Source organism: Pagrus pagrus (genome assembly GCF_965226575.1).
Source record: "Pagrus pagrus genome assembly, chromosome: 6".
NCBI classification, from domain to species: Eukaryota; Metazoa; Chordata; class Actinopteri; order Spariformes; family Sparidae; genus Pagrus; species Pagrus pagrus.
This window is the reverse complement of record NC_140190.1, coordinates 235,284-258,790: the sequence shown is the minus strand read 5'-3', so window position 1 is coordinate 258,790 and position 23,507 is coordinate 235,284. Positions and strand designations below refer to the sequence as shown.

The window sequence follows — 23,507 nt, the reverse complement described above, 5'->3', positions numbered from 1 at the left end:
CATCCTGAGTGGTTGGAGATGTGCATGGCAGGTGTCTGAAGGTGGATACCATCTCCACAACTGCCCCTGCGATGAAGAGGGGAGGGTGGGGTGTGGCCTCTCCTCCTAAAGTCCACGACCATCTCCTTATTCCCCTTTTCCACTGGTCAAAAATCCACTTAAACCCGCTAAGATCTGGCTTTTGTGTGCACTCTGCATTTACACCCGGGTCGGTTGACCCTGCAGTAGACTCAGCTCAGCTTTGATCTAAATGTAAGATCCGGGTCAACATACTAAATTCTGCTGCGTGAAGTGATGACGCGTTATCAACATCTGGTGGTGGTGCGTAGGGCTGAACGATTTATCGTTTTCTGATCGAAATTGCGATTTCAGACGACGCGATCATGTGATCGCCAAAGCTGCGGTTTTTGAAGCACTCCTGTCTGACCCAGGATCTGTTGTGTCAACTATTTTACACATACATGCCGTCTCTCTACCATCCCGCCAAGCTCACCAATCGGAAGCGGCATGCTACTCGTGGACAGGTCACGCTAACCAATCAGTATTAGTATTATTACAGTATATGCTCCTTAATGTGTTCTGAAATGGCTTCAGCTGGACCAGAAGCAGAGAGAAAAACAGCACATTGGTCATTTGGGAGTATTTCGGGTTTGAGGCTGCAGACGTGCACCAGAAATAGGTACTGTGCAAAACCTGTCGCGCTAAAGTTGCAACATCCAGCAGGAACACAACCAGTTTATACCGGCACTTCACCACAGGCATTTGCATGGCGAGTGCATGACTGAAAAGTCCGGTGAAAATGATACTCGGGCCCACTGTAGCAAACACACTACAATTACAGCATCTTCTGTCAGTGTTACTCCGCGTGATAAGAGCAGTCACACTGGGACACCGGGAATTGTTTTGTATTTTATTTAAAGGAACTTGGGGCAGGATCAAGAAATAAGACTCAATAGTGACACGACGGCTGTTGCGGCCGTTAGGGTAACTGCAGCCATCAGCTGTGCATGTTTCTTGTTAATAAATACATTTGGAAGCAATTTTTAACTTTAGTTTTCGGCCTTGCATTAGAGTAATAGCATTTAATTAATTTGAAGGAAATCATGAATCAAATCGAAATCGCAATATCTGCCAGAAAAATCGCAATTAGATCTTTTCCTTCTTCTTCCTTCTGGTTCAAAGCTCGACTAACTTGAAGGGGGATGAAATAATGTAATCGTGCAGTTTTCTAGACTTTCCAAATGTTATTGGACCGAATGTCTAAAATTCTGACAGTGAAACGAGTCATCTCGTGGTGGTTGTGACACTCAAAAGAATGTATCCACCATTTTCCAGAAGCTTCTTCCACAACGGGTCTGTTGTTATTATCCCTTCTGTTACAACTGTTTCTGGTGCATTGGTGACGCTTCAGATAAGAATCACAGACGAGCTGCTGACCTGAGGGAAGTGGGAATGTGGTCAATAGGCGATTATTAGCGGGTTGACTGGCGTTTAAAAAAACCTGTGTAGACCCACTAATGTTAGTGGAAAAAGGGGTATCAGTCTTCCCAACATTGGGAAGGTGATGCCACTGCATCTCCAGACCTGAAGGCTGAGTCCTGTGCCTTCAGAAGTCCTGTCCTCTCCATAGAGCCAGGGCTTCTGATTGGGCCAGACAGTTAGTTTCCTGGTGATGGTGACATCAGTTCAGTGAGGGAGAGAAACTTGAGTTTAGGCGTTCTACAGATGAAGACAGCAATCATCCACATCCCAGATATCTTGAAAGGGTTCAGAGTGGTGAATCTGTCCGCTGACCTGAACTTATTTTATTTATTTATTTTATTTAATTTAGACGGGACAATGCATATTAATGAACATTACATATGAAATGCAACGTAAATACACCGGATTTAGCAAAGATGCTAATTTCCATCCGCAGTCCCCAGACATTAAACAGCACTGGCATAACAAACACAGGAGAACATCATACATTACATTACATTATTACAACTTGTGCATAAAGTGCAATGTTGCTTTCAAGTATATGTAGGGTTAAAGTACTATAAGTTTTAAAGTGCAACATGTCTTTCAAGTGTTACAGGGTTCAAGTAATACATGATTCAAGTAATACAGGACTCACATAGATAATACAGGACTCATCTTGACGGGAAAAAAAAAAGAAAAGATTTGACTGAACTCACTCACTCTGACCTCATGTTAATCTTTACAACATAAATCTGTGAGGAAAACAACAACAGCAACAGAATGTTCCTGTAAATGAAGCATGTGTGTCTAATCTGCAGGATGAGGATTACAGTGATTTTGAAGGAGTCCAGAGTTTATGTTGCTCCATCAGATTAACAGCAGTCACACTCCAGGCTTTACCAAAGTCCTTATAGGCAAGTGTGGTCTAGAGCCCGACCGATAAAGGATTTTTAAGGCTGATACTGATACAAATATTTGGCGATTTAAAAATCCAATATTCTGATATATCGGCCGATATATGTATGTATGTATGTATGTATGTGTGTGTGTGTGTGTGTGTGTGTGTGTGTATGTATATGTATATATATATATATATATATAATAAATCCAGAAATGCGTTACAAAACATAAACAGATTTCCATAACATTAGTTATTTGTAGTTATTTATGAGTCCTCACTGAAATAATATGATTTTGATGAGTTTGTTTTATTGTCACAACAGAACAGAGGAACATCAAAATTACTAGCTAAGTCAGTTTCACTCTCGGCTCACACGTAGCGGCAGCAAAACTGGACATGGTAGTCACAAATTTTGTCATAGTTAAGAGAACTGATGGGATGTTCTTTTAATTGTTATTCAAGCAATGTATTTCTCCTGACAGCTGCCAACTTACCATGAACACACTTCACAGATGATCTCAGTCATGGATAACTGGTTCGCTCTGCCCGACTCTGGCTGGATCAGCTGCTTGTCGGGTTTGTGGCGTTCTAAACACGAGTGTTGCCAACAGGGACGTTGTAGAGCGTCCTCTGGTGGACAAACTATGCAACGCCAACACTCATAACATGGTTGAAGGGTGTTTCGTCCATTTCTTATTTTATTTTTTAAATATTCATTTATCGGCCACTATAAATGCCGATACCGATAGTTTGGAAAATGCTTAATATCGGCCGATAATATCGGTCAGCCAATATATTGGTCGGGCTCTAATGTGGTCGCTGGGCAACCGTCTCGTCAGCAGTAATGTCTGTCCAACACATTGGACCTCCGAGAGGGGACACATCTCTGTAAAGATCACTGAGACAGAAGGACTGCACGAAGACAAACAGTCGGGTCTGATGGTCTGAAGATCTGATGGTCTGAAGATCTGATCTGATGGTCTGATCTGATGGTCTGAAGGTCTTCTCAAACACTTCAGTTTGTTCCAAAATAAGATTTAAAAACCTTTTTCTCCACAACTTCTTCTGCACATCAATAACTAACATCTAATTTTTTATATATATATATATATATATAGTGGTGGCCAAAATTATTAGAACACCTGACAGATCTGAAAATATTGACCTTTTTTTCCCCTCCAAAACATGATTTCATTTCATAATGTTCATGAAACATGCAGATGGTTGCTCTGAGCACAACAAATATCAGATGGAGTGAGTCCTACTGTTTTTATCCACTTTTAACTTTAATATTTGTCCACCTTTTGCAGCAATTACAGCAGCACATCTCTTTGGCATAGTGTCATTATATTTCCTGAGAACATCAACACTAATGCTATCCCATGCCTTCTGCAACTCAAGCCAAAGGCTTTCCTTTGAATGTACAATAGATAGATAGATGATGATTGTGTGACGTTGACAGTGAAATAGGCCTAGCTTGTTTTTTGTAAGGAAAATGACCTAAATCACCTTATGATGGCACTATTCTATGGTTTATAGAGCATAATGATGACTTTGTAGATATTTCATGTGTTTTATGGGTATTCTAATGGCCAATTCAACAAAAACAACTGAAACCTCTTGAATATGCCAGGTGTTCTAATAATTTTGGCCACCACTGTATATATATACATTTAATAATATTTAATTATTATAATAATATAATTATATATTATTCAGAAACCTCTTAATGAAACCTGACTGAGTACTGACTCCTGTCCGCCTCTCTCTCCTCTCTCTCCTCTCTCCTCTCTGTCCTCCTCCTCTGTCCTCCTCTCTCTCCTCTCTGCTCCTCTGTCCTCCTCCTCCTCTCTTCTTCTCTGTCCTCCTCTGTCCTCCTCCTCTCTGCTCCACTGTCCCCTTCCTCCTCCTCTGTCCTCCTCTTCCTCCTCCTCTCTGTCCTCCTCCTCCTCCTCTCTGCTGCTCCTCCTTTGTCCTCCTCCTCCTGCTCCTCTCTGCTCCTCTGTCCTCCTCCTCCTCCTCCTTCTCTCTGTCCTCCTCTTCTCTGCTCCACCTCCTGCTTCTCCTCCTCCCAGGCACTCTTCGTCCTCTTCATCCTCGCCTACATCCACATCGCCTTCTCTCGCTCGCCCATCAACTGTCTGGAGGTGGTGAGGGAGCGCTGGCCTCGTGATGGCATCCTGCGGGTGGAGATCCAGAGGAACTCCAGCCGAGCCTCCGTCTTCCTGCAGTACTACGACTCCACAGGCCTCCAGGAGGAGCTGGAGGCTGAGGAGGGCGGAGGAGGAGTGGCCGGGCTCAGTCTGGCAGCGCTGCAAGAGGAGGAGGAGGAGGAGGAGGAGGAGATGACCCTGGAGATGTTTGACAACAGCTCAGTGCAGGTGAGTAGTGATGTCACAGATTCAGTTCCTTCAACAGTCAGTAGGTGTGAGCAGGAGTTAGAAGGTGTGAGCAGGAGTCAGCAGGTGTGAGCAGGAATCAACAGGTGTGAGCAGGAGTCAGTAGGACTCAGTAGGTGTGAGCAGGAGTCAGTAGGTGTGAGCAGAAGTCAGTAAGTGTGAGCAGGTGTGAGCAGGACTCAGCAGGATTGACAGGAGTCAGTAGGTGTGAGCAGGAGTTAGAAGGTGTGAGCAGGAGTCAGCAGGTGTGAGCAGGAGTCAGTAGGACTCAGTAGGTGTGAGCAGGAGTCAGTAAGTGTGAGCAGGTGTGAGCAGGAGTCAGTAGGTGTGAGCAGGAGTCAGTAGGTGTGAGCAGGAGTCGGCAGGTGTGAGCAGGAGTCAGCAGGTGTGAGCAGGAGTCAGTAGGAGTCAGAAGGTGTGAGCAGGAGTCAACAGGTGTGAGCAATAATCCGTAGGAGTCAGTAGAAGTGAGCAGGAGTCAGTAGGAGTGCGCAGGTGTGAGCAGGAGTCAGTAGGTGTGAGCAGTAGTCAGTAAGTGTGAGCAGGAGTCAGTAGGACTCAGCAGGTGTGAGCAGGAGTCAGCAGGTGTGAGCAGGAGTCAGAAGGTGTGAGCAGGAGTCAACAGGTGTGAGCAATAATCCGTAGGAGTCAGTAGAAGTGAGCAGGAGTCAGTTGGAGTGAGCAGGTGTGAGCAGGAGTCAGTAGGTGTGAGCAGGAGTCAGTAGGTGTGAGCAGGAGTCAGTAAGTGTGAGCAGGAGTCAGTAGGACTCAGCAGGTGTGAGCAGGAGTCAGTAGGAGTCAGAAGGTGTGAGCAGGAGTCAACAGGTGTGAGCAATAATCCGTAGGAGTCAGTTGGAGTCAGTAGGTGTGAGCAGGAAGTCAGTAGGTGTGAGCAGGAGTCAGTAAGTGTGAGCAGGAGTCAGTAAGTGTGAGCAGGAGTCAGTAGGACTCAGCAGGTGTGAGCAATAATCTGTAGGAGTCAGCAGGAGTCAGAAGTTGTGAACAGGAGTCAGTAGGACTCAGCAGGTGTGAGCAGGAGTCAGTAAGTGTGAGCAGGAGTCAGTTGGACTCAGCAGGTGTGAGCAGGAGTCAGTAGGAGTCAGAAGGTGTGAGCAGGAGTCAACAGGTGTGAGCAATAATCCGTAGGAGTCAGTTGGAGTGAGCAGGAGTCAGCAGGAGTCAGTAGGTGTGAGCAGGAGTCAGTAGGTGTGAGCAGGAGTCAGTAAGTGTGAGCAGGAGTCAGTAGGTGTGAGCAGGAGTCAGTAGGTGTGAGCAGGAGTCAGTAAGTGTGAGCAGGAGTCAGTAGGACTCGGCAGGTGTGAGCAGGAGTCGGTAGGTGTGAGCAATAATCTGTAGTAGTCAGCAGGAGTCAGAAGTTGTGAACAGGAGTCAGTAGGACTCAGCAGGTGTGAGCAGGAGTCAGTAAGTGTGAGCAGGAGTCAGTAGGACTCAGCAGGTGTGAGCAGGAGTCAGTAGGTGTGAGCAGGAGTCGGTAGGTGTGAGCAGGAGTCAGTAGGTGTGAGCAGGAGTCAGTAAGTGTGAGCAGGAGTCAGTAGGACTCAGCAGGTGTGAGCAGGAGTCGGCAGGTGTGAGCAGGTGTGAGCAGGAGTCAGCAGGTGTGAGCAGGAGTCAGCAGGACTCAGCAGGTGTGAGCAGGAGTCAGTAGGTGTGAGCAGGAGTCAGTAGGACTCAGCAGGTGTGAGCAGGAGTCGGCAGGTGTGAGCAGGAGTCAGTAGGTGTGAGCAGGAGTCAGTAGGAGTCAGCAGGTGTGAGCAGGAGTCAGTAGGAGTCAGAAGGTGTGAGCAATAATCTGTAGTAGTCAGAAGGTGTGAGCAGGAGTCAGCAGGTGTGAGCAATAATCTGTAGTAGTCAGAAGGTGTGAGCAGGAGTCAGAAGGTGTGAGCAGGAGTCAGCAGGTGTGAGCAATAATCTGTAGTAGTCAGAAGGTGTGAGCAGGAGTCAGTAGGACTCAGGGACTTAGTAGTAGTTCTCTCTGTAGTTCTTCAGAGCTTCTTGGTCTCTTGACATCTTTTTTCTGTCCCAGTTTGAGCTAGACATCGAGCCTCGTCTGAAGCCGTCTCTGATTGGAGGAGGTGTGGGAGGAGGAGCAGGAGGAGGAGGAGGAGGTGTGAACGACAGCCAGGACGTCTCCTTCAGCCAGACCACTAAAGGTATGCAGCCGCTGAAGGACTCAGTGTCTGAGCTGGAGATGATGACCAGAGCAGGTAAACCCTCCTCGTCCTCGTCCTCGTCCTCGTCCTCATCCTCATCCTGCTCTTCCTCTTCCTTGTCCTCTTCCTCCTCCTGCTCCTCCTCTTCCTCTTCCTCCCCCTCCTGCTCCTCCCCCTCCTCCTGCTCCTCCTCTTCCTCTTCCTCCCCCTCCTGCTCCTCCCCCTCCTCCTGCTCCTGCTCCTGCTACTCCCCCTCCTCCCCCCTCCTCCTCTTCCTCCTCTACCTCTTCTTCCTCCTGCCCCCCTTCCTCCTCTTCCTCCTCCTCCTTCCTCTTCTTCCTCCCCCTCCTCCTCTTCTTCCTCCTCGTCCTCCTGTCCTCCAGGACAGACACACCTGGTTGTGTTGAAGCGTCTCTGATCACTGTGTATTAAACTCATTGATGAAGCTGAATCTTCACTTATTGATTATTTATATATATATATATGTGTATAAGTAATAATTAAAGAGGCACCGATGGATCGATGGCGTCAGCAGCTACAGTGAGTCTGCTGCCACCTGCTGGTCTGACTGAGACTCTCAGCTCATGTCTCCACTTCAGGGCTGTAAACCAGATCAATCAACGAAACATAATCAATTTCCTCATTGATCATTTACATGTCGTTCACAGTGATTTAAAGAGGCACCGATCAACCGGTGATTTGTTTTCCAATATACAGTACAGACCAAATGTTTGGACACACCTTCTCATTCAAAGAGTTTTCTTTATTTTCATGACTATGAAAATTGTAGATTCACACTGAAGGCATCAAGACTATGAATTAACACATGTGGAATTATATACTTAACAAAAAAGTGTGAAACAACTGAAAATATGTCTTATATTCTAGGTTCTTCAAAGTAGCCAACTTTTGCTCTGATTACTGCTTCGCACACTCTTGGCATTCTCTTGATGAGCTTCAAGAGGAAGTCACCTGAAATGGTCTTCCAACAGTCTTGAAGGAGTTCCCAGAGATGCTTAGCACTTGTTGGCCCTTTTGCCTTCACTCTGCGGTCCAGCTCACCCCAAACCATCTCGATTGGGTTCAGGTCCGGTGACTGTGGAGGCCAGGTCATCTGGCCCCATCACTCTCCTTCTTGGTCAGATAGCCCTTACACAGCCTGGAGGTGTGTTTGGGGTCATCGTCCTGTTGAAAAATAAATGATGGTCCAACTAAACGCAAACCGGATGGAATAGCATGCCGCTGCAAGATGCTGTGGTAGCCATGCTGGTTCAGTATGCCTTCAATTTTGAATAAATCCCCAACAGTGTCACCAGCAAAGCACCCCCACACCATCACACCTCCTCCTCCATGCTTCACGGTGGGAACCAGGCATGTAGAGTCCATCCGTTCACCTTTTCTGCGTCGCACAAAGACACGGTGGTTGGAACCAAAGATCTCAAATTTGGACTCATCAGACCAAAGCACAGATTTCCACTGGTCTAATGTCCATTCCTTGTGTTCTTTAGCCCAAACAAGTCTCTTCTGCTTGTTGCCTGTCCTTAGCAGTGGTTTCCTAGCAGCTATTCTACCATGAAGGCCTGATTCACACAGTCTCCTCTTAACAGTTGTTCTAGAGATGTGTCTGCTGCTAGAACTCTGTGTGGCATTGACCTGGTCTCTAATCTGAGCTGCTGTTAACCTGCGATTTCTGAGGCTGGTGACTCGGATGAACTTATCCTCCGCAGCAGAGGTGACTCTTGGTCTTCCTTTCCTGGGGCGGTCCTCATGTTAGCCAGTTTCTTTGTAGCGCTTGATGGTTTTTGCGACTGCACTTGGGGACACTTTCAAAGTTTTCCCAATTTTTCGGACTGACTGACCTTCATTTCTTAAAGTAATGATGGCCACTCGTTTTTCTTTACTTAGCTGCTTTTTTCTTGCCATAATACAAATTCTAACAGTCTATTCAGTAGGACTATCAGCTGTGTATCCACCTGACTTCTGCACAACACAACTGATGGTCCCAACCCCATTTATAAGGCAAGAAATCCCACTTATTAAACCTGACAGGGCACACCTGTGAAGTGAAAACCATTTCAGGTGACTACCTCTTGAAGCTCATCAAGAGAATGCAGAGTGTGTGCAAAGCAGTAATCAGAGCAAAAGGTGGCTACTTTGAAGAAACTAGAATATAAGGCGTATTTTCAGTTGTTTTACACTTTTTTGTTAAGTACATATTTCCACATGTGTTAATTCATAGTTTTGATGCCTTCAGTGTGAATCTACAATGTCAATAGTCATGAAAAGAAAGGAAACTCATTGAATGAGAAGGTGTGTCCAAACTTTTGGTCTGTACTGTATATATTAATATATATTATTATTATATTATATATATATATTGTCAGATGTTTTTCTGTCGCAGTAAACTGACAAAACAAAACATAAAACATAAATGATCAATGAGGGAATTGATTATGTTTCGTTGATTGATCTGGTTTACAGCCCTGAAGTAGTGACATGAGCCGAGAGTCTCAGTCAGACCAGCAGGTGGCAGCAGACTCACTGTAGCTGCTGACGCCATCGATCCATCGGTGCCTCTTTAAAAATTACTCATGGATAATACTGGAAGTGTCGTCGGTACTTCAGCACCGCGTTACTGCTTCTGTGTTCTGACGGGTTTTTATTCTTCTCACCTGATTTTAAAACACTCACCTGAAGTGTTCCAGTCGTCTCACTCTCACCAGCTGATTAGACTGTGTGTTAACGGACCAGAGTCTGTCTGTCTGATGACGTGTCTGTACATTAAAGTTGTTGTTGTTGTTGTCAGTGTGGCCTCAGGAGGAGTACATCGTGGAGTATTCTCTGGAGTACGGCTTCCTGCGTCTGTCTCAGAGCACCAGACAGAGACTCAACATCCCCGTCATGGTGGTCACTCTGGGTGAGACACTGTTAACACCTGTCTGTCAGTCACATGACTGTAACACCTGTCTGTCAGTCACATGACTGTAACACCTGTCTGTCAGTCACATGACTGTAACACCTGTCTGTCAGTCACATAACTGTAACACCTGTCTGTCAGTCACATAACTGTAACACCTGTCTGTCAGTCACGTGTTAACACCCGTCTGTCAGTCACGTGACTCTGACACCTGTCTGTCACTCACGTGATAACACCTGTCCGTCAGTAACGTGACTGTAACACCTGTCTGTCAGTCACATGACTCTAGTTGCGTTTCCATCCACCTTTTCTTATTTGCATTTTCAAAAATTGGGAATAAATACTTGGATGGAAACGCAAAAAAGGCAGTAAATTCGCGAAAAAGTTTTTACACTTGGAGGCGGTGGATTTGTCAGCGTATCCATAAAAGGAAAATGCGACTTTTTGTTATGGAAACAGGTTTTGCGAATAAATCATGACTAACCCGGATGTGACGTCGTGTTTGAGCCAAGGTTTGTAGGTGAAGTGCTGCTGGACGACGACTTCCCAAAAGTCCTTCACCCGGCGACGTTCCCAAACAAATGGAGAACGACGTGGTTTCCCTCCAGCAAACTCGGACAGCACTCGTAATATTAAAAATATTCTTTTCCTTCTCTTCAGGAGGGTTTTGTAGGCTGTGAACGCTGACAAAATTGTAACTAATGTTCTCCCAAGAGCCGACAGGTTCACCAGTAAATTGTCCTTGATGTTGAGTGTCAGCTGAGTGTCAACTGTCAGCTGTGTCAACTGTTGTCATGGATACATTCACGCTCTCTTGGCGTAATCTCACGGCGCACTCCTCCTCTCCCAATAGGGGTGTCACGATTCTCCAAATCCTCGATTCGATTCAATTTTCGATTCTAAGGTCACGGTTCGATTCGATTCTCGATTTTTACATTTATTCTTTTTAAAGCACAGGTTGCTGCCATTTTTAGACTAGACTTTTATGCAATATAATATCTGACCTTTGTTCGCAATGTACCACATTACATTGTCAAATTTAAAACATTTATTAACAACATAATGTAACAATAACTTATATCTTCAGTCAATTGGAAACTTGAAATCACCTGCCATCTAGTTTCTCTTTGTAACTGCAGTCTTCTCCACAGAAGATGACATTCAAGTTCACAACAAAACAAACAAAAAAATAAAACAGCCATGTCCACAGTCGTCTCTGAACAATTAAGTGTCTTAACAAACTATTTCCGAACAGTTGGACATATACAAGGTGCGTAAGGTGTGAGTGGGCGAGCGAGAGTGAGGGATCATGCGTACGTGCGCACAGTGAATGAATGGGAGAGGAAGGAGAAGAAAGCAGCAGCAGCAGCGACAGCAGCAGTAAAGTGTTCAACACAGGCTGCAGTTTGGCTGAATAAAGGCGACGGCTCCTCAGATACAGCAAAGCTCCCTGGTATTATTTCCCGACCAGCTTAACACGTGAAAGGGGGTTCACCCCGAAGGTAAACAGAAACTTCGGCCCTGGAGGAAATCATCTCCCCTGTGCTTCCCGACCACGGTCCGAGAGCTGAACAGGAATGGTCTAACACCATGCTATCATTTGATAAAAAATCGAAATCGTGACACCCCTGTCCCAATAATCGCAAAACAATAACGAATGGAAACGGGCATAAATTCGCATTTGCTTTTTTCGCATTTTCACAAAATCAGTTTCTGACACCTGCCTGTCAGTCACGTGACTGACAGGCAGGTGTCAGAAACTGGGTTTCCATCCAAATGTATCGAATTTAAGAGCGGATTTTGTGAAAATGCGAAAAAAGCAAATGCGAATTTATGCCTGTTTCCATTCGTTATTGTTTTGCGATTATTGGCCTGTCTGTCAGTCACGTGATAACGCCTGTCAGTCACGTGATAACGTGTGTGTGTGTGTGTGTGTGTGTGTGTGTGTGTGTGTGTGTGTGTGTGTGTGTGTGTGTGTGTGTGTGTGTGTGTGTGTGTGTGTGTGTGTGTGTGTGTGTGTGTGCGCGCATGTGTTCAGATCCGATGAAGGATGAGTGTTTTGGCGATGGCTTCAGTCGCTTCCTGCTGGATGAGTTTCTGGGCTATGACGACATCCTGATGTCCAGTGTGAAGGCGCTAGCTGAGAACGAGGAGAACAAAGGTAGAGAACTCGACAACCTCTGACCTGGTACTCTGATTACAGAACCTGATCTCCTCTGACCCTGTGCTCTGAATACAGAACCTGAGTTCCTCTGACCCTGTACTCTGATTACAGAACCTGAGTTCCACTGACCCTGTACTCTGATTACAGTATCTGTGTGTACTCAGATTTTTAGTGTTGATATTTTGACCTGTGAGTTGTCAGCAGGTTGGTGATGTCACAGTGTGGTTCCTTGCAGGGTTCTTGAGAAACGTGGTGTCTGGAGAACATTACCGCTTTGTCAGCATGTGGATGGCCAGAACCTCGTACCTGGCCGCCTTCGTCATCATGGTCATATTTGTAAGTATTTCAGTCGTTGTTTACAACAATTGAAGCTGTGATGGGTGAAGTGATCAGACGTTGTGAGTTAGTTTGACTCTTAGAGTCTGTTTCCTGAAGGAAGAGCTGAGGGAGACGTGAGGAGTCGGTGGCAGCTTAAACAGAACAGTCAATAAAGTTGGATTCAAGAGGGCTCCACCTGGTGGAGATAAATAATGTAAACCATTGAAGGATTTTTGAGGCGATGTGTTCAGTGTTTCTGTCTGTTCTTTTGTGTTTTTCAGACTCTATCGGTGTCCATGCTGCTCAGATACTCTCACCACCAGATCTTTGTCTTCATCGGTCAGTTTCCTCACCAGTTTAATGTCATCCAGACCAGTTTAATGTCATCCAGACCAGTTTAATGACATCCAGTCTGGTCTAGCCAGAGCTGTTAGTGAGCTTTGATAACTGACTGTCACTGATGGTGATCAGCCGGCTGTTAAACGATATTTAATGTGAAATATGTGAATTGGTTTACTACAGAATTAAAACTTAAACCATCATCTGAAGGTGCTTCCTCCTGCTGATGACTCGCCGTCTGAACAAAGAAGTTAATATTTAGATTTAGACTGTTAACCCTGAGGCCTAGACTGTGAAGTGAGTTCAACATCCCCAGGATCTGTTAAGAACCGCCTACACATGAAGCTGTTTATCAACTCGGTAATTCAACGCAGGCTTTCTACATCTCGCCATGAGGGTGTTCACAGAAAGGAGAGGCCATGTACCACGTTAGAAGTGAACAGCCGTTGTAGCCCTGAAAACCAGAGTTAACCCTGAAGATACCTCACTAACCACAGATCCTGCCTCAGAGTTCAGGCCTCTGGATGTTGAGCTGTGTGTTGATCTGCTCTTGTTTTGTCCCCCCTCAGTGGATCTTCTTCAGATGTTGGAGATGAACATGACCATCGCCTTCCCAGCAGCCCCTTTGCTTACCGTCATCCTGGCCCTTGTTGGTAAGTTCAAATCCTGAAAAGTGTTCACACAGTGTGGATCTGATCCTGACTCAGGATTCACTTTAAATCAAGAGCATCCAGCAGAGACCAGCAGAACATGTTTCCCCACCTGAGCAGCAGATCAGAGTTGTACTGGCCACCTGTATATTTTCACCGACCAGCAGCAGAACAATATTGTAATTTAATGATCTTTCATGATAAGATTGTAGTGAATATGGAACAATATAACTGAGAGAGAAGAGCACTGAGACAGTCTGGAACAGTTAAGTTTATGTTAGCCAGTGTAGCTTTAGCTCCATACAGTCACTGAGCAGCTGAAACATCACTGGAAGCTGTGACGAGGAGTTTATAAGCAGCCTGTCTGTTGTGTCGACCCGACAGCGATGATGGTTGATGTTTCCTGCTGAAAACAAAACTCATAGCAGATTATAAAAAACAGCAACAGAGTGCTACACAGCAACGGTGTCCACAGGGAAGAGGACGACCATATGATAACATCAGGATGCTTGGATTGTTTTTTTCAGTACCGGACACTAAACTTTAAACAATCTCAGAAGATATTCACCTGTTTGTCTGGTTAGCTGGATAATTAGTCACCAGTGAAAGGTCTCCCTGTCGTATGACATGATGCCCTCCATCACAGTCGAGTGTTGGGCCTGATGATGTCAGAACAGATTTACTGTGGTTCTGGACATAGTTCAGGATCCCATGTCCACGCTGGTCTTCTGACAGCAACTGTCTTTTCGAAAAGAGGCCCAGTAAACCAATCAACTTGTCCTGCTTAGACTTTGACTAGCCCTGGGCCATCAGGTGGGTCAGAACCTAATCCAGTTAAATCAGGCTCAGGATTCAGAGAGGTGCAGACCTGCCAACATGTACACATTTTCCGTACTCGGCACGCATTTTGACCCTTAAGTACGCTTGTACGAATTGCTGCTCTCCACGTAAGCATTTTGTTGCATCTCGCAGTTCGCCGTTTTCGGTTTCTATGCAAGTTCAATCTATGAAGTTGATTCTGCTTCTGAGCCACAACAATCTGCGTGTAAGTGGAGTGAAAAGCTTTTGGCCAATCAGAGCGCTACATTTTAACACCCTCGCCCACCTGCACCTCCTAGCCAAATGCTTTGCACGTTCAATTCAATTCAGTGCCTCAAGCGAGCCAGGGTGGCCGGATAACTGATCCCTCTTCGCCCGCTTGCTGTCACTGCTAATCGCCTGCATCCCTACAGATCTCAGCCAATGCAAACCTGCATCCCTACAGATCTCAGCCAATGCAAACAGCATTGAAAAGGTCAAATTAAGACGTTGAGTTTACCCGACGGTGTTGTTAACCACTCGTCAAAGTTACTGTGTGTGTGTGTGTGTTGCAAATAGTAGTGTAGCGCCTGTTAAAATTAATGAAGCTTTTACTGGTGGTGGTCTGAAGTATTTTATTCCTCGAAGCAATTCTGTATGACCAAAAACAACAACGTAAGAGCTAAAATAAAAACAAATAAAAAGCCATTAGTCTATACATCTATAATTAGCTTGTGGCATATAGCTTTACTTTACATAAAACAAACTTAAATTTCAACATAAATGTACCATAAGCCTTTACCTTGTTGCCACTTTCAACCAGGCTAATAAATCACTCTTGTAGTTTAGTTCAACACCATAGTTATTTTCCTTTATCCGTGAATTTCCTTATATCCATGTGATGCTTGTTTACCTTCCTCAATCAATTTACCGTCCATTCACTCCTTTTCCGTTTACCAAACCCTTTCTAAATAAAATACATCTGTTTAACAGGAAGTGTCAAAATAAAATATCCAAAATAATACATAGTAAATAAAAATAAAATCATAACATTTCTTCAAGGTTGGTAGGTCTGGAGGTGGCAAGTAAATCCTTTTAAACCTTCTCTGTTTGGTCCTGAATCAAGACAGGTGAGTCAGGAGTGCAGACAGACAAGTGAAAATTCCCAAGTCCCCAAACCAAGATAAAACCAGACTTAGTTTAAAACCAGAGTCTTAGTTTTCACCCTTAACAGTCAAAACAGTCGTGTCTCAGGTCAGACAGTCTGATAAGTTCCAAGTCTAAACAGACAAGTCTTGAGTTAAGTCAGTCAGGACCAACAAGTCACAGACTGAGATCCAAGTCAGGAAGTCGTATTAATAAAGTCTTCTTAACTTTTGCACTTTGACCGAAGTTTGTTTCAACTCCCAGGTTAAGTCCCAGGTAAAGAAGAGTGCCAAGTCAAGACAGAGAAGTCCAAACAGACCCAAGTCCTGAGTCCAGACAGACAGCACAGTCAAGTCAAAACAAGAGGAAGCCAAGTCCTAAGTCATGAAAGTCGACGCAGCTAGGTCCCAAGCCACAAAGTCCCTTTCCTGAGCCACAGAGTCCATGTCCTAAGTCAGCTGGTCCAAGTGCTAAGTCCAAAGAGACACGTCTCAAGTAGAGCTAGTTGGGACCAACAAGTCAGAGATTGAGATCCAAGTCAAGAAGTCACATTAAGTCTTCTACTTTGACCGAGCAGCAAGTTCCAGGTCAAGACAGACAAGTACAAGTTGAGGCAGTTCCAGTTCTGAGACCGGGCGGTCAAGTTCTGAGTCCAGTTTTGAGTCTGGGCGGTCCAGTTCTCAGTCTGGGCAGTGCAGTCTTCTCTTTGATTGTTGGACTTAGATGTTGTCTCTCCTCACAGTTAAATCTGAAGCAACTGGTTGGTTCTGGTTTTTAAGCTAACCAGCTAAAAGATTTTAATCCAAATATGATGTTCTGATGTCACTTCCTGCTTAACAGGCATGGAGGCCATCATGTCAGAATTCTTCAACGACACGACGACGGCCTTCTACATCATCCTCATCGTCTGGTTGGCTGATCAGTACGACGCCATCTGCTGCCACACCAACACAAGTAAACGCCACTGGCTGAGGTGAGTCACATGACCAACAGAGATAAAAACTCATTAACTTTATAACGTCACAATATGAACTCATTAATTTTATAACATCACAATATGGACTCATTAACTTTATAAACTCGTTAACTTTATAAACTCACAATATAAACTCATTAACTTTATAAACTCACAATATAAACTCATTAACTTTATAATGTCACAATATAAACTCATTAACTTTAAAAACTCACAATATAAACTCATTAACTTTATAAACTCACAATATAAACTCATTAACTTTATAATGTCACAATATAAACTCATTAACTTTATAAACTCACAATATAAACTCATTAACTTTATAATGTCACAATATAAACTCATTTGCTTTATAAACTCACGATATAAACTCATTTACTTTATAATGTCACAATATAAACTCATTAACTTTATAATGTCACAATATAAACTCATTTACTTTATAAACTCACAATATAAACTCATTTACTTTATAATGTCACAATATAAACTCATTAACTTTATAAACTCACAATATAAACTCATTAACTTTATAAACTCACAATATAAACTAATTAACTTTATAAACTCACAATATAAACTCATTAACTTTATGTCATAAAATGAACTCATTAACTTTATAATCTCATAATATGAATTCATTAACTTTATAAACTCACAATATAAACTCATTAACTTTATGTCACAATATAAACTCATTAACTTTATAAACTCACAATATAAACTCAATAACTTTATAAACTCACAATATAAACTCATTAACTTTATAAACTCACAATATAAACTCATTAACTTTATAAACTCACAATATGAACTCATTAACTTTATAATGTCACAATATAAACTCATTAACTTTATAAACTCACAATATAAACTCATTTACTTTATAAACTCACAATATAAACTCATTTACTTCATAATGTCACAATATAAACTCATTAACTTTATAATGTCACAATATAAACTCATTAACTTTATAAACTCACAATATAAACTCATTTACTTTATAATGTCACAATATAAACTCATTAACTTTATAATGTCACAATATAAACTCATTAACTTTATAAACTCACAATATAAACTCATTAACTTTATAATGTCAAAATATAAACTCATTAACTTTATGTCACAATATAAACTCATTAACTTTATGTCATAAAATGAACTCATTAACTTTATAATCTCATATGAATTCATTAACTTTATAAACTCACAATATAAACTCATTAACTTTATAATCTCATAATATGAATTCATTAACTTTATAAACTCACAATATAAACTCATTAACTTTATAATCTCATAATATGAATTCATTAACTTTATAAACTCACAATATAAACTCATTAACTTTATAATTTCATAATATTAATTCATTTACTTTATAATGTCACAATATAAACATGAACTTTATAACGTCACAATATAAACTCATTAACTTTATGTCACAATATAAACATGAACTTTATAACGTCACAATATAAACTCATTAACTCTATAATGTCACAATATAAACATGAACTTTATAACGTCACAATATAAACTCATTAACTCTATAATGTCACAATATAATCATGAACTTTATAATGTCCCAATATAAACTCATTAACTCTATAATGTCACAATATAAACATGAACTTTATAACGTCACAATATAAACTCATTAACTTTATAATGTCACAATATAAACTCATTAACTTTATAATGTCACAATTTAATCATGAACTTTATAATGTCACAATATAAACTCATTAACTTTATAACGTCCCAATATAAACTCATTTACTCTATAATGTCACAATATAAACATGAACTTTATAACGTCACAATATAAACTCATTAACTTTATAATGTCACAATATAAACTCATTAACTTTATGTCATAAAATGAATTCATTAACTTTATAAACTCACAATATAAACTCATTAACTTTATAATCTCATAATATGAATTCATTTACTTTATAAACTCACAATATAAACTCATTAACTTTATAATTTCATAATATTAATTCATTTACTTTATAATGTCACAATATAAACATGAACTTTATAACGTCACAATATAAACTCATTAACTTTATGTCACAATATAAACATGAACTTTATAACGTCACAATATAAACTTATTAACTTTATAAACTCAAAATATAAACTCATTAACTTTATAACGTCACAATATAAACTCATTTACTTTATAATGTCACAATATAATCATGAACTTTATAATGTCCCAATATAAACTCATTAACTCTATAATGTCACAATATAAACATGAACTTTATAACGTCACAATATAAACTCATTAACTTTATAATGTCACAATATAAACTCATTAACTTTATAATGTCACAATTTAATCATGAACTTTATAATGTCACAATATAAACTCATTAACTTTATAACGTCCCAATATAAACTCATTTACTCTATAATGTCACAATATAAACATGAACTTTATAACGTCACAATATAAACTCATTAACTTTATAATGTCACAATATAAACTCATTAACTTTATAATGTCACAATATAAACTCATTAACTTTATGTCACAATTTAATCATGAACTTTATAATGTCACAATATAAACTCATTAACTTTATAATGTCACAATATAAACATGAACTTTATAACGTCACAATATAAACTCATTAACTCTATAATGTCACAATATAAACATGAACTTTATAACGTCACAATATAATCATGAACTTTATAATGTCACAATATAAACTCATTTACTTTATAATGTCACAATATAAACTCATTAACTTTATAAACTCGTTAACTTTATAAACTCACAATATAAACTCATTAACTTTATGTCACAATATAAACTCAATTACCATATTATGTCATAATATGAACTCATTAACTTTATAAACTCATTAACTTTATAACGTCACAATATAAACTCATTAACTTTATAACGTCACAATATAAACTCATTAACTTTATGTCATAATATGAACTCATTAACTTTATTATGTCATAATATGAACTCATTAATTTTATAAACTCATTAACTTTATACTCATTAACTTTATAAACTCATTAACTTTATAACGTCACAATATAAACTCATTAATTTTATAAACTCACAATATAAATTCATTAATTTTATAAACTCACAATATAAATTCATTAACTTTATAAACTCATTAACTTTATAACGTCACAATATAATCATGAACTCTATAATGTCCCAATATAAACTCATTAACTCTATAATGTCACAATATAAACATGAACTTTATAACGTCACAATATAAACTCATTAACTTTATAATGTCACAATATAAACTCATTAACTTTATAATGTCACAATTTAATCATGAACTTTATAATGTCACAATATAAACTCATTAACTTTATAACGTCCCAATATAAACTCATTTACTCTATGTCACAATATAAACATGAACTTTATAACGTCACAATATAAACTCATTAACTTTATAATGTCACAATATAAACTCATTAACTTTATAATGTCACAATTTAATCATGAACTTTATAAACTCACAATATAAACTCATTAACTTTATGTCACAATATAAACTCAATTACCATATTATGTCATAATATGAACTCATTAACTTTATAAACTCATTAACTTTATAACGTCACAATATAAACTCATTAACTTTATAACGTCACAATATAAACTCATTAACTTTATGTCATAATATGAACTCATTAACTTTATTATGTCATAATATGAACTCATTAATTTTATAAACTCATTAACTTTATACTCATTAACTTTATAAACTCATTAACTTTATAACGTCACAATATAAACTCATTAATTTTATAAACTCACAATATAAATTCATTAATTTTATAAACTCACAATATAAATTCATTAACTTTATAAACTCATTAACTTTATAACGTCACAATATAATCATGAACTTTATAACGTCACAATATGAACTCATTAACTTTATGTCATAATATGAACTCAATACCTTTATAAACTCGTTAACTTTATAACGTCACAATATAAACTCATGAACTTTATAAACTCATTAACTTTATAACGTCACAATATAAGCTAACACTTGAACTCTGAGGTCACTTGATGGATCATAACGTTTGTTTGTGTTCTTCAGGTTCTTCTATCTCTACCACTTTGCCTTCTACGCCTATCACTACCGCTTCAATGGGCAGTACAGCAGCCTGGCCCTGGTCACATCCTGGCTCTTCATCCAGGTCAGAACCTTCATCATCATCTTCACCTTCATTCTGATCCACACAGAAGGACAATGTGCTTTAATTTCAAAATGAGGGCACTGAAATTCCAGATTACTGAACAAATCATTTTAGACTTAAGCAATGACGTGTTGGTCTGGATCACTGACCGTTTGAAGGTCTGGGCCTCGTTCAGATCAAACACAACAACTAAAACTAACAATGTTCATTAACCTGTCAACACTTTTATCTTTTTAAACTTGAACGTTTTCTTGAATTTCTTCCTTCAGCACTCCATGATCTACTTCTTCCACCACTACGAGCTTCCTGCCATCTTGCAGCAGATCCGGATCCAGGAGATGTTGCTGCAGAACCAGCAGGCAGGTCAGGCCAACCAGACGGCCCTGCAAGACAACCTCAACAACAACCACAGTGCTGCTGCTGCAGGACCAGGACCAGGACCAGGACCTGCCAACACCACCCAGCCAGGGCCTCAGACCGACCCCCAGCCTACTTCCTCCTCTCCAGCAGCAGGAGGTGGAGGGGAGGTGAGGGCGGAGCTAAACTGGGTCGCTCAGACGGCCGCCATCATCACTGAGGCTCTGTCCTCCAATCAGAACACCTCCTCCTCTGCCGTGGTCAACGGAGGTCAGGGGTCAGCAGGAGCAGCAGAGGTCAGTGTGGTGGCTGAGTTCTGGATGGGAGCAGCCGGAGGAGGAGGGGAAGCAGGAGGAGGAGCAGCAGCAGCAGCAGGAGGAGGAGGAGGAGGGGAAGCAGGAGGAAGTGAAAAAGATCAGAATGTTGTTTCAGTAGAAATTAAACCCTCAACAGGAGGAAGTGATCCTTCATCCAGCCCTCCAATCAGAGGGCTGCAGCCGGTTGAGGCTGTGCCCTTGGAGGCGGGGCTCTTGGAGGCGGCCCCCCCACAGACAGATTGCCCCCTCCCACAGAGGTCAGGTACAGACTGCAGAGCAGAGCAGCAGAGGCCGTCCTGAGAGTCTGACATCATCACCTGTCCGACAGGTGCTTCAGTCTGTCAGCTGATCTGGGGATCAGTCGTAATTGATTAGTGATCGGCTCATCCACATCTTTATTTTAAACAAATGCCTGATTGATTGTTTAGTTCAGTGTTTCCCAACCTGAGGGTCGACACAACACAGGAGGTCACAGGATGAATGTGAGGTTCCAAAGATTTAAACAGTTTAATTTTTGTTTGTGAATTAATCAAAAATTTCACTTCTTCAAATTAAAACCGAGACTGATTGGTTCAGATGGTCAAGGATCATTTAGTTAATCTGAGTCCAGTTCAGTTTAGTGAAAGGAAACAGGAAAAAAATGTGATGGATCGATTTTCTGATCAGATTCTACAACAGACACAGAGTCACCGGGCGCGTCTGTGTCGCGTTACTGCTGCAACACGATCACGACTGTTCGGCCGCATCACGCCGTGTTTCAGGCTGAAATGCTGGAAATCATCCGTCGGTCTGTCAGAGTCAACGTGACATCTTCCAGACTCAGAGATTATAAACTCAGAGATTATAAACTGAGATTATAAACGTGCTGTCACAGGAACAAAGCAACAAGATGAAACTGATATGAATGAATTTGTTCAGATTATTTGGAGATTAAACAATTTTTTTAGGAATGTGTGAATCTGAAATAATAAAACTCTTTAGACACAACGGTCAGTGAATGCATCACAATTTATCTTTATCACCTGAAGCTCATCTCTATTTAACATTCACTCAATGTTGTCCTAACATCGTCCTCACGTTGTGTGTCACCGCCTAAGAGCTTCTTCTGACACACACACACACACACACACACACACACACACACACACACACACTGTCCTGCCACCACAAATGCTCACCGGAGCACCGAATGTGGATTCGTTCAGCGCTAAAAATAGTGCCCAACAGATGCACTATTCCGTGTGTGTGTGCGTGTGTGCGCAGACAGGAAGTCAGACAAACTCACAAGTGTGTAAAAACAACAGACTGATCCTTTAACCCAAGCTGAACACTGAAACTCATTTTATTGACCATTCTGATCAGTTATTGATGAGTTATTGATCAGCCTGATCAGGTTCTGACAGACTGAAGCACAAACTCTGAACTCCGTTGTTTTCTGTTTCCATCTGCTTTTATTTTGAAGAAACAGACTCTTTGAGAACAGGAAGTAGTTTTGGAGCGGGGCAGTGGTCGGACTGATCGACTTCCTGTCAGAACGGATGCCTTATCATAATCCTCAGACTGTCAGCAGCCCAGCGAGCTGATTGGTTGTGCAATATGATGCCAGCTGTGTCACTCCTCAGATTCGCCTCCAACAGAGGGTGGGGCCTGTCACTATGATGCGTTCAGGGGACTGAAGGTGCGTTCAGGTGCTCCTCATCGGCTCATAAACGTCAGCGTTGTCTCTGTGGAGCTGCCGACCTCAGAGACAGGAAACCCTCCCAGCTGATCGATTGATTGACTGACTGATCGAGTGAAACAACAGAATCAGTAACAATAAACTAATAAAAGGTTGTCAACAATCCTCAAATATATAAATAATCATTGATAATCAATAATAATAACAATAATAAATATAATAGCTTTGATGATTTTATAATAATAATTTGGCCGTCTTTCTTTCGGAAATAACTTCCGTATAAAAAACGACAAACATTTTCAGTGAAATGTGTTTTTATCTTCGCAGGACAATGATCGATTAACCAAATCATTCAGGTGTGTTTGATTAGTAATCGATTACTTTAGTTGGTATTGATTATTGCTCCAGGTGAGTTTATTCAGCTGACACGAGTCACCTGAACGCACTGTTCACCAGGAGATCAGACGGACGGACGGAGGCCTCCTCGTCTTTTTGTTTTGGGTTTTCTGTTTCTTTGTTTTGTTTTCAGTTCGTGTTATGGAGGGGGCGGAGCCTGAAGTGTGACATCAGCACCAGACTGGGGTTTGGGGGGTTGTTGGGGGGGATTTTTGGTTGTTTTCTTCTTCGTGCCTCTCTGCTGGATGACTGTAGCCTCATTAGTCGATCTGAAACTCATCAAACTGTA

General features: G+C 41.2%; 1 protein-coding gene across 1 annotated transcript; it reads left to right on the top strand.

Annotated features, from left to right (window-relative positions):
• Window positions 1-3,175: 3,175 nt before the first annotated feature.
• tmem259 (transmembrane protein 259) lies at window positions 3,176-22,131 on the top strand (the record flags this gene model as incomplete). The annotated part of the gene is made up of 11 exons (XM_084354096.1): window positions 3,176-3,307; window positions 4,441-4,746; window positions 6,809-6,989; window positions 9,742-9,852; window positions 11,891-12,013; window positions 12,252-12,352; window positions 12,616-12,673; window positions 13,243-13,326; window positions 16,108-16,240; window positions 20,371-20,470; window positions 20,740-22,131. 11 exons carry the CDS (start codon window positions 3,176-3,178, stop codon window positions 21,442-21,444), a joined length of 2,034 nt encoding a protein of 677 aa, XP_084210222.1. The 3' UTR covers window positions 21,445-22,131.
• Between the last annotated feature and the right edge of the window lie 1,376 nt (window positions 22,132-23,507).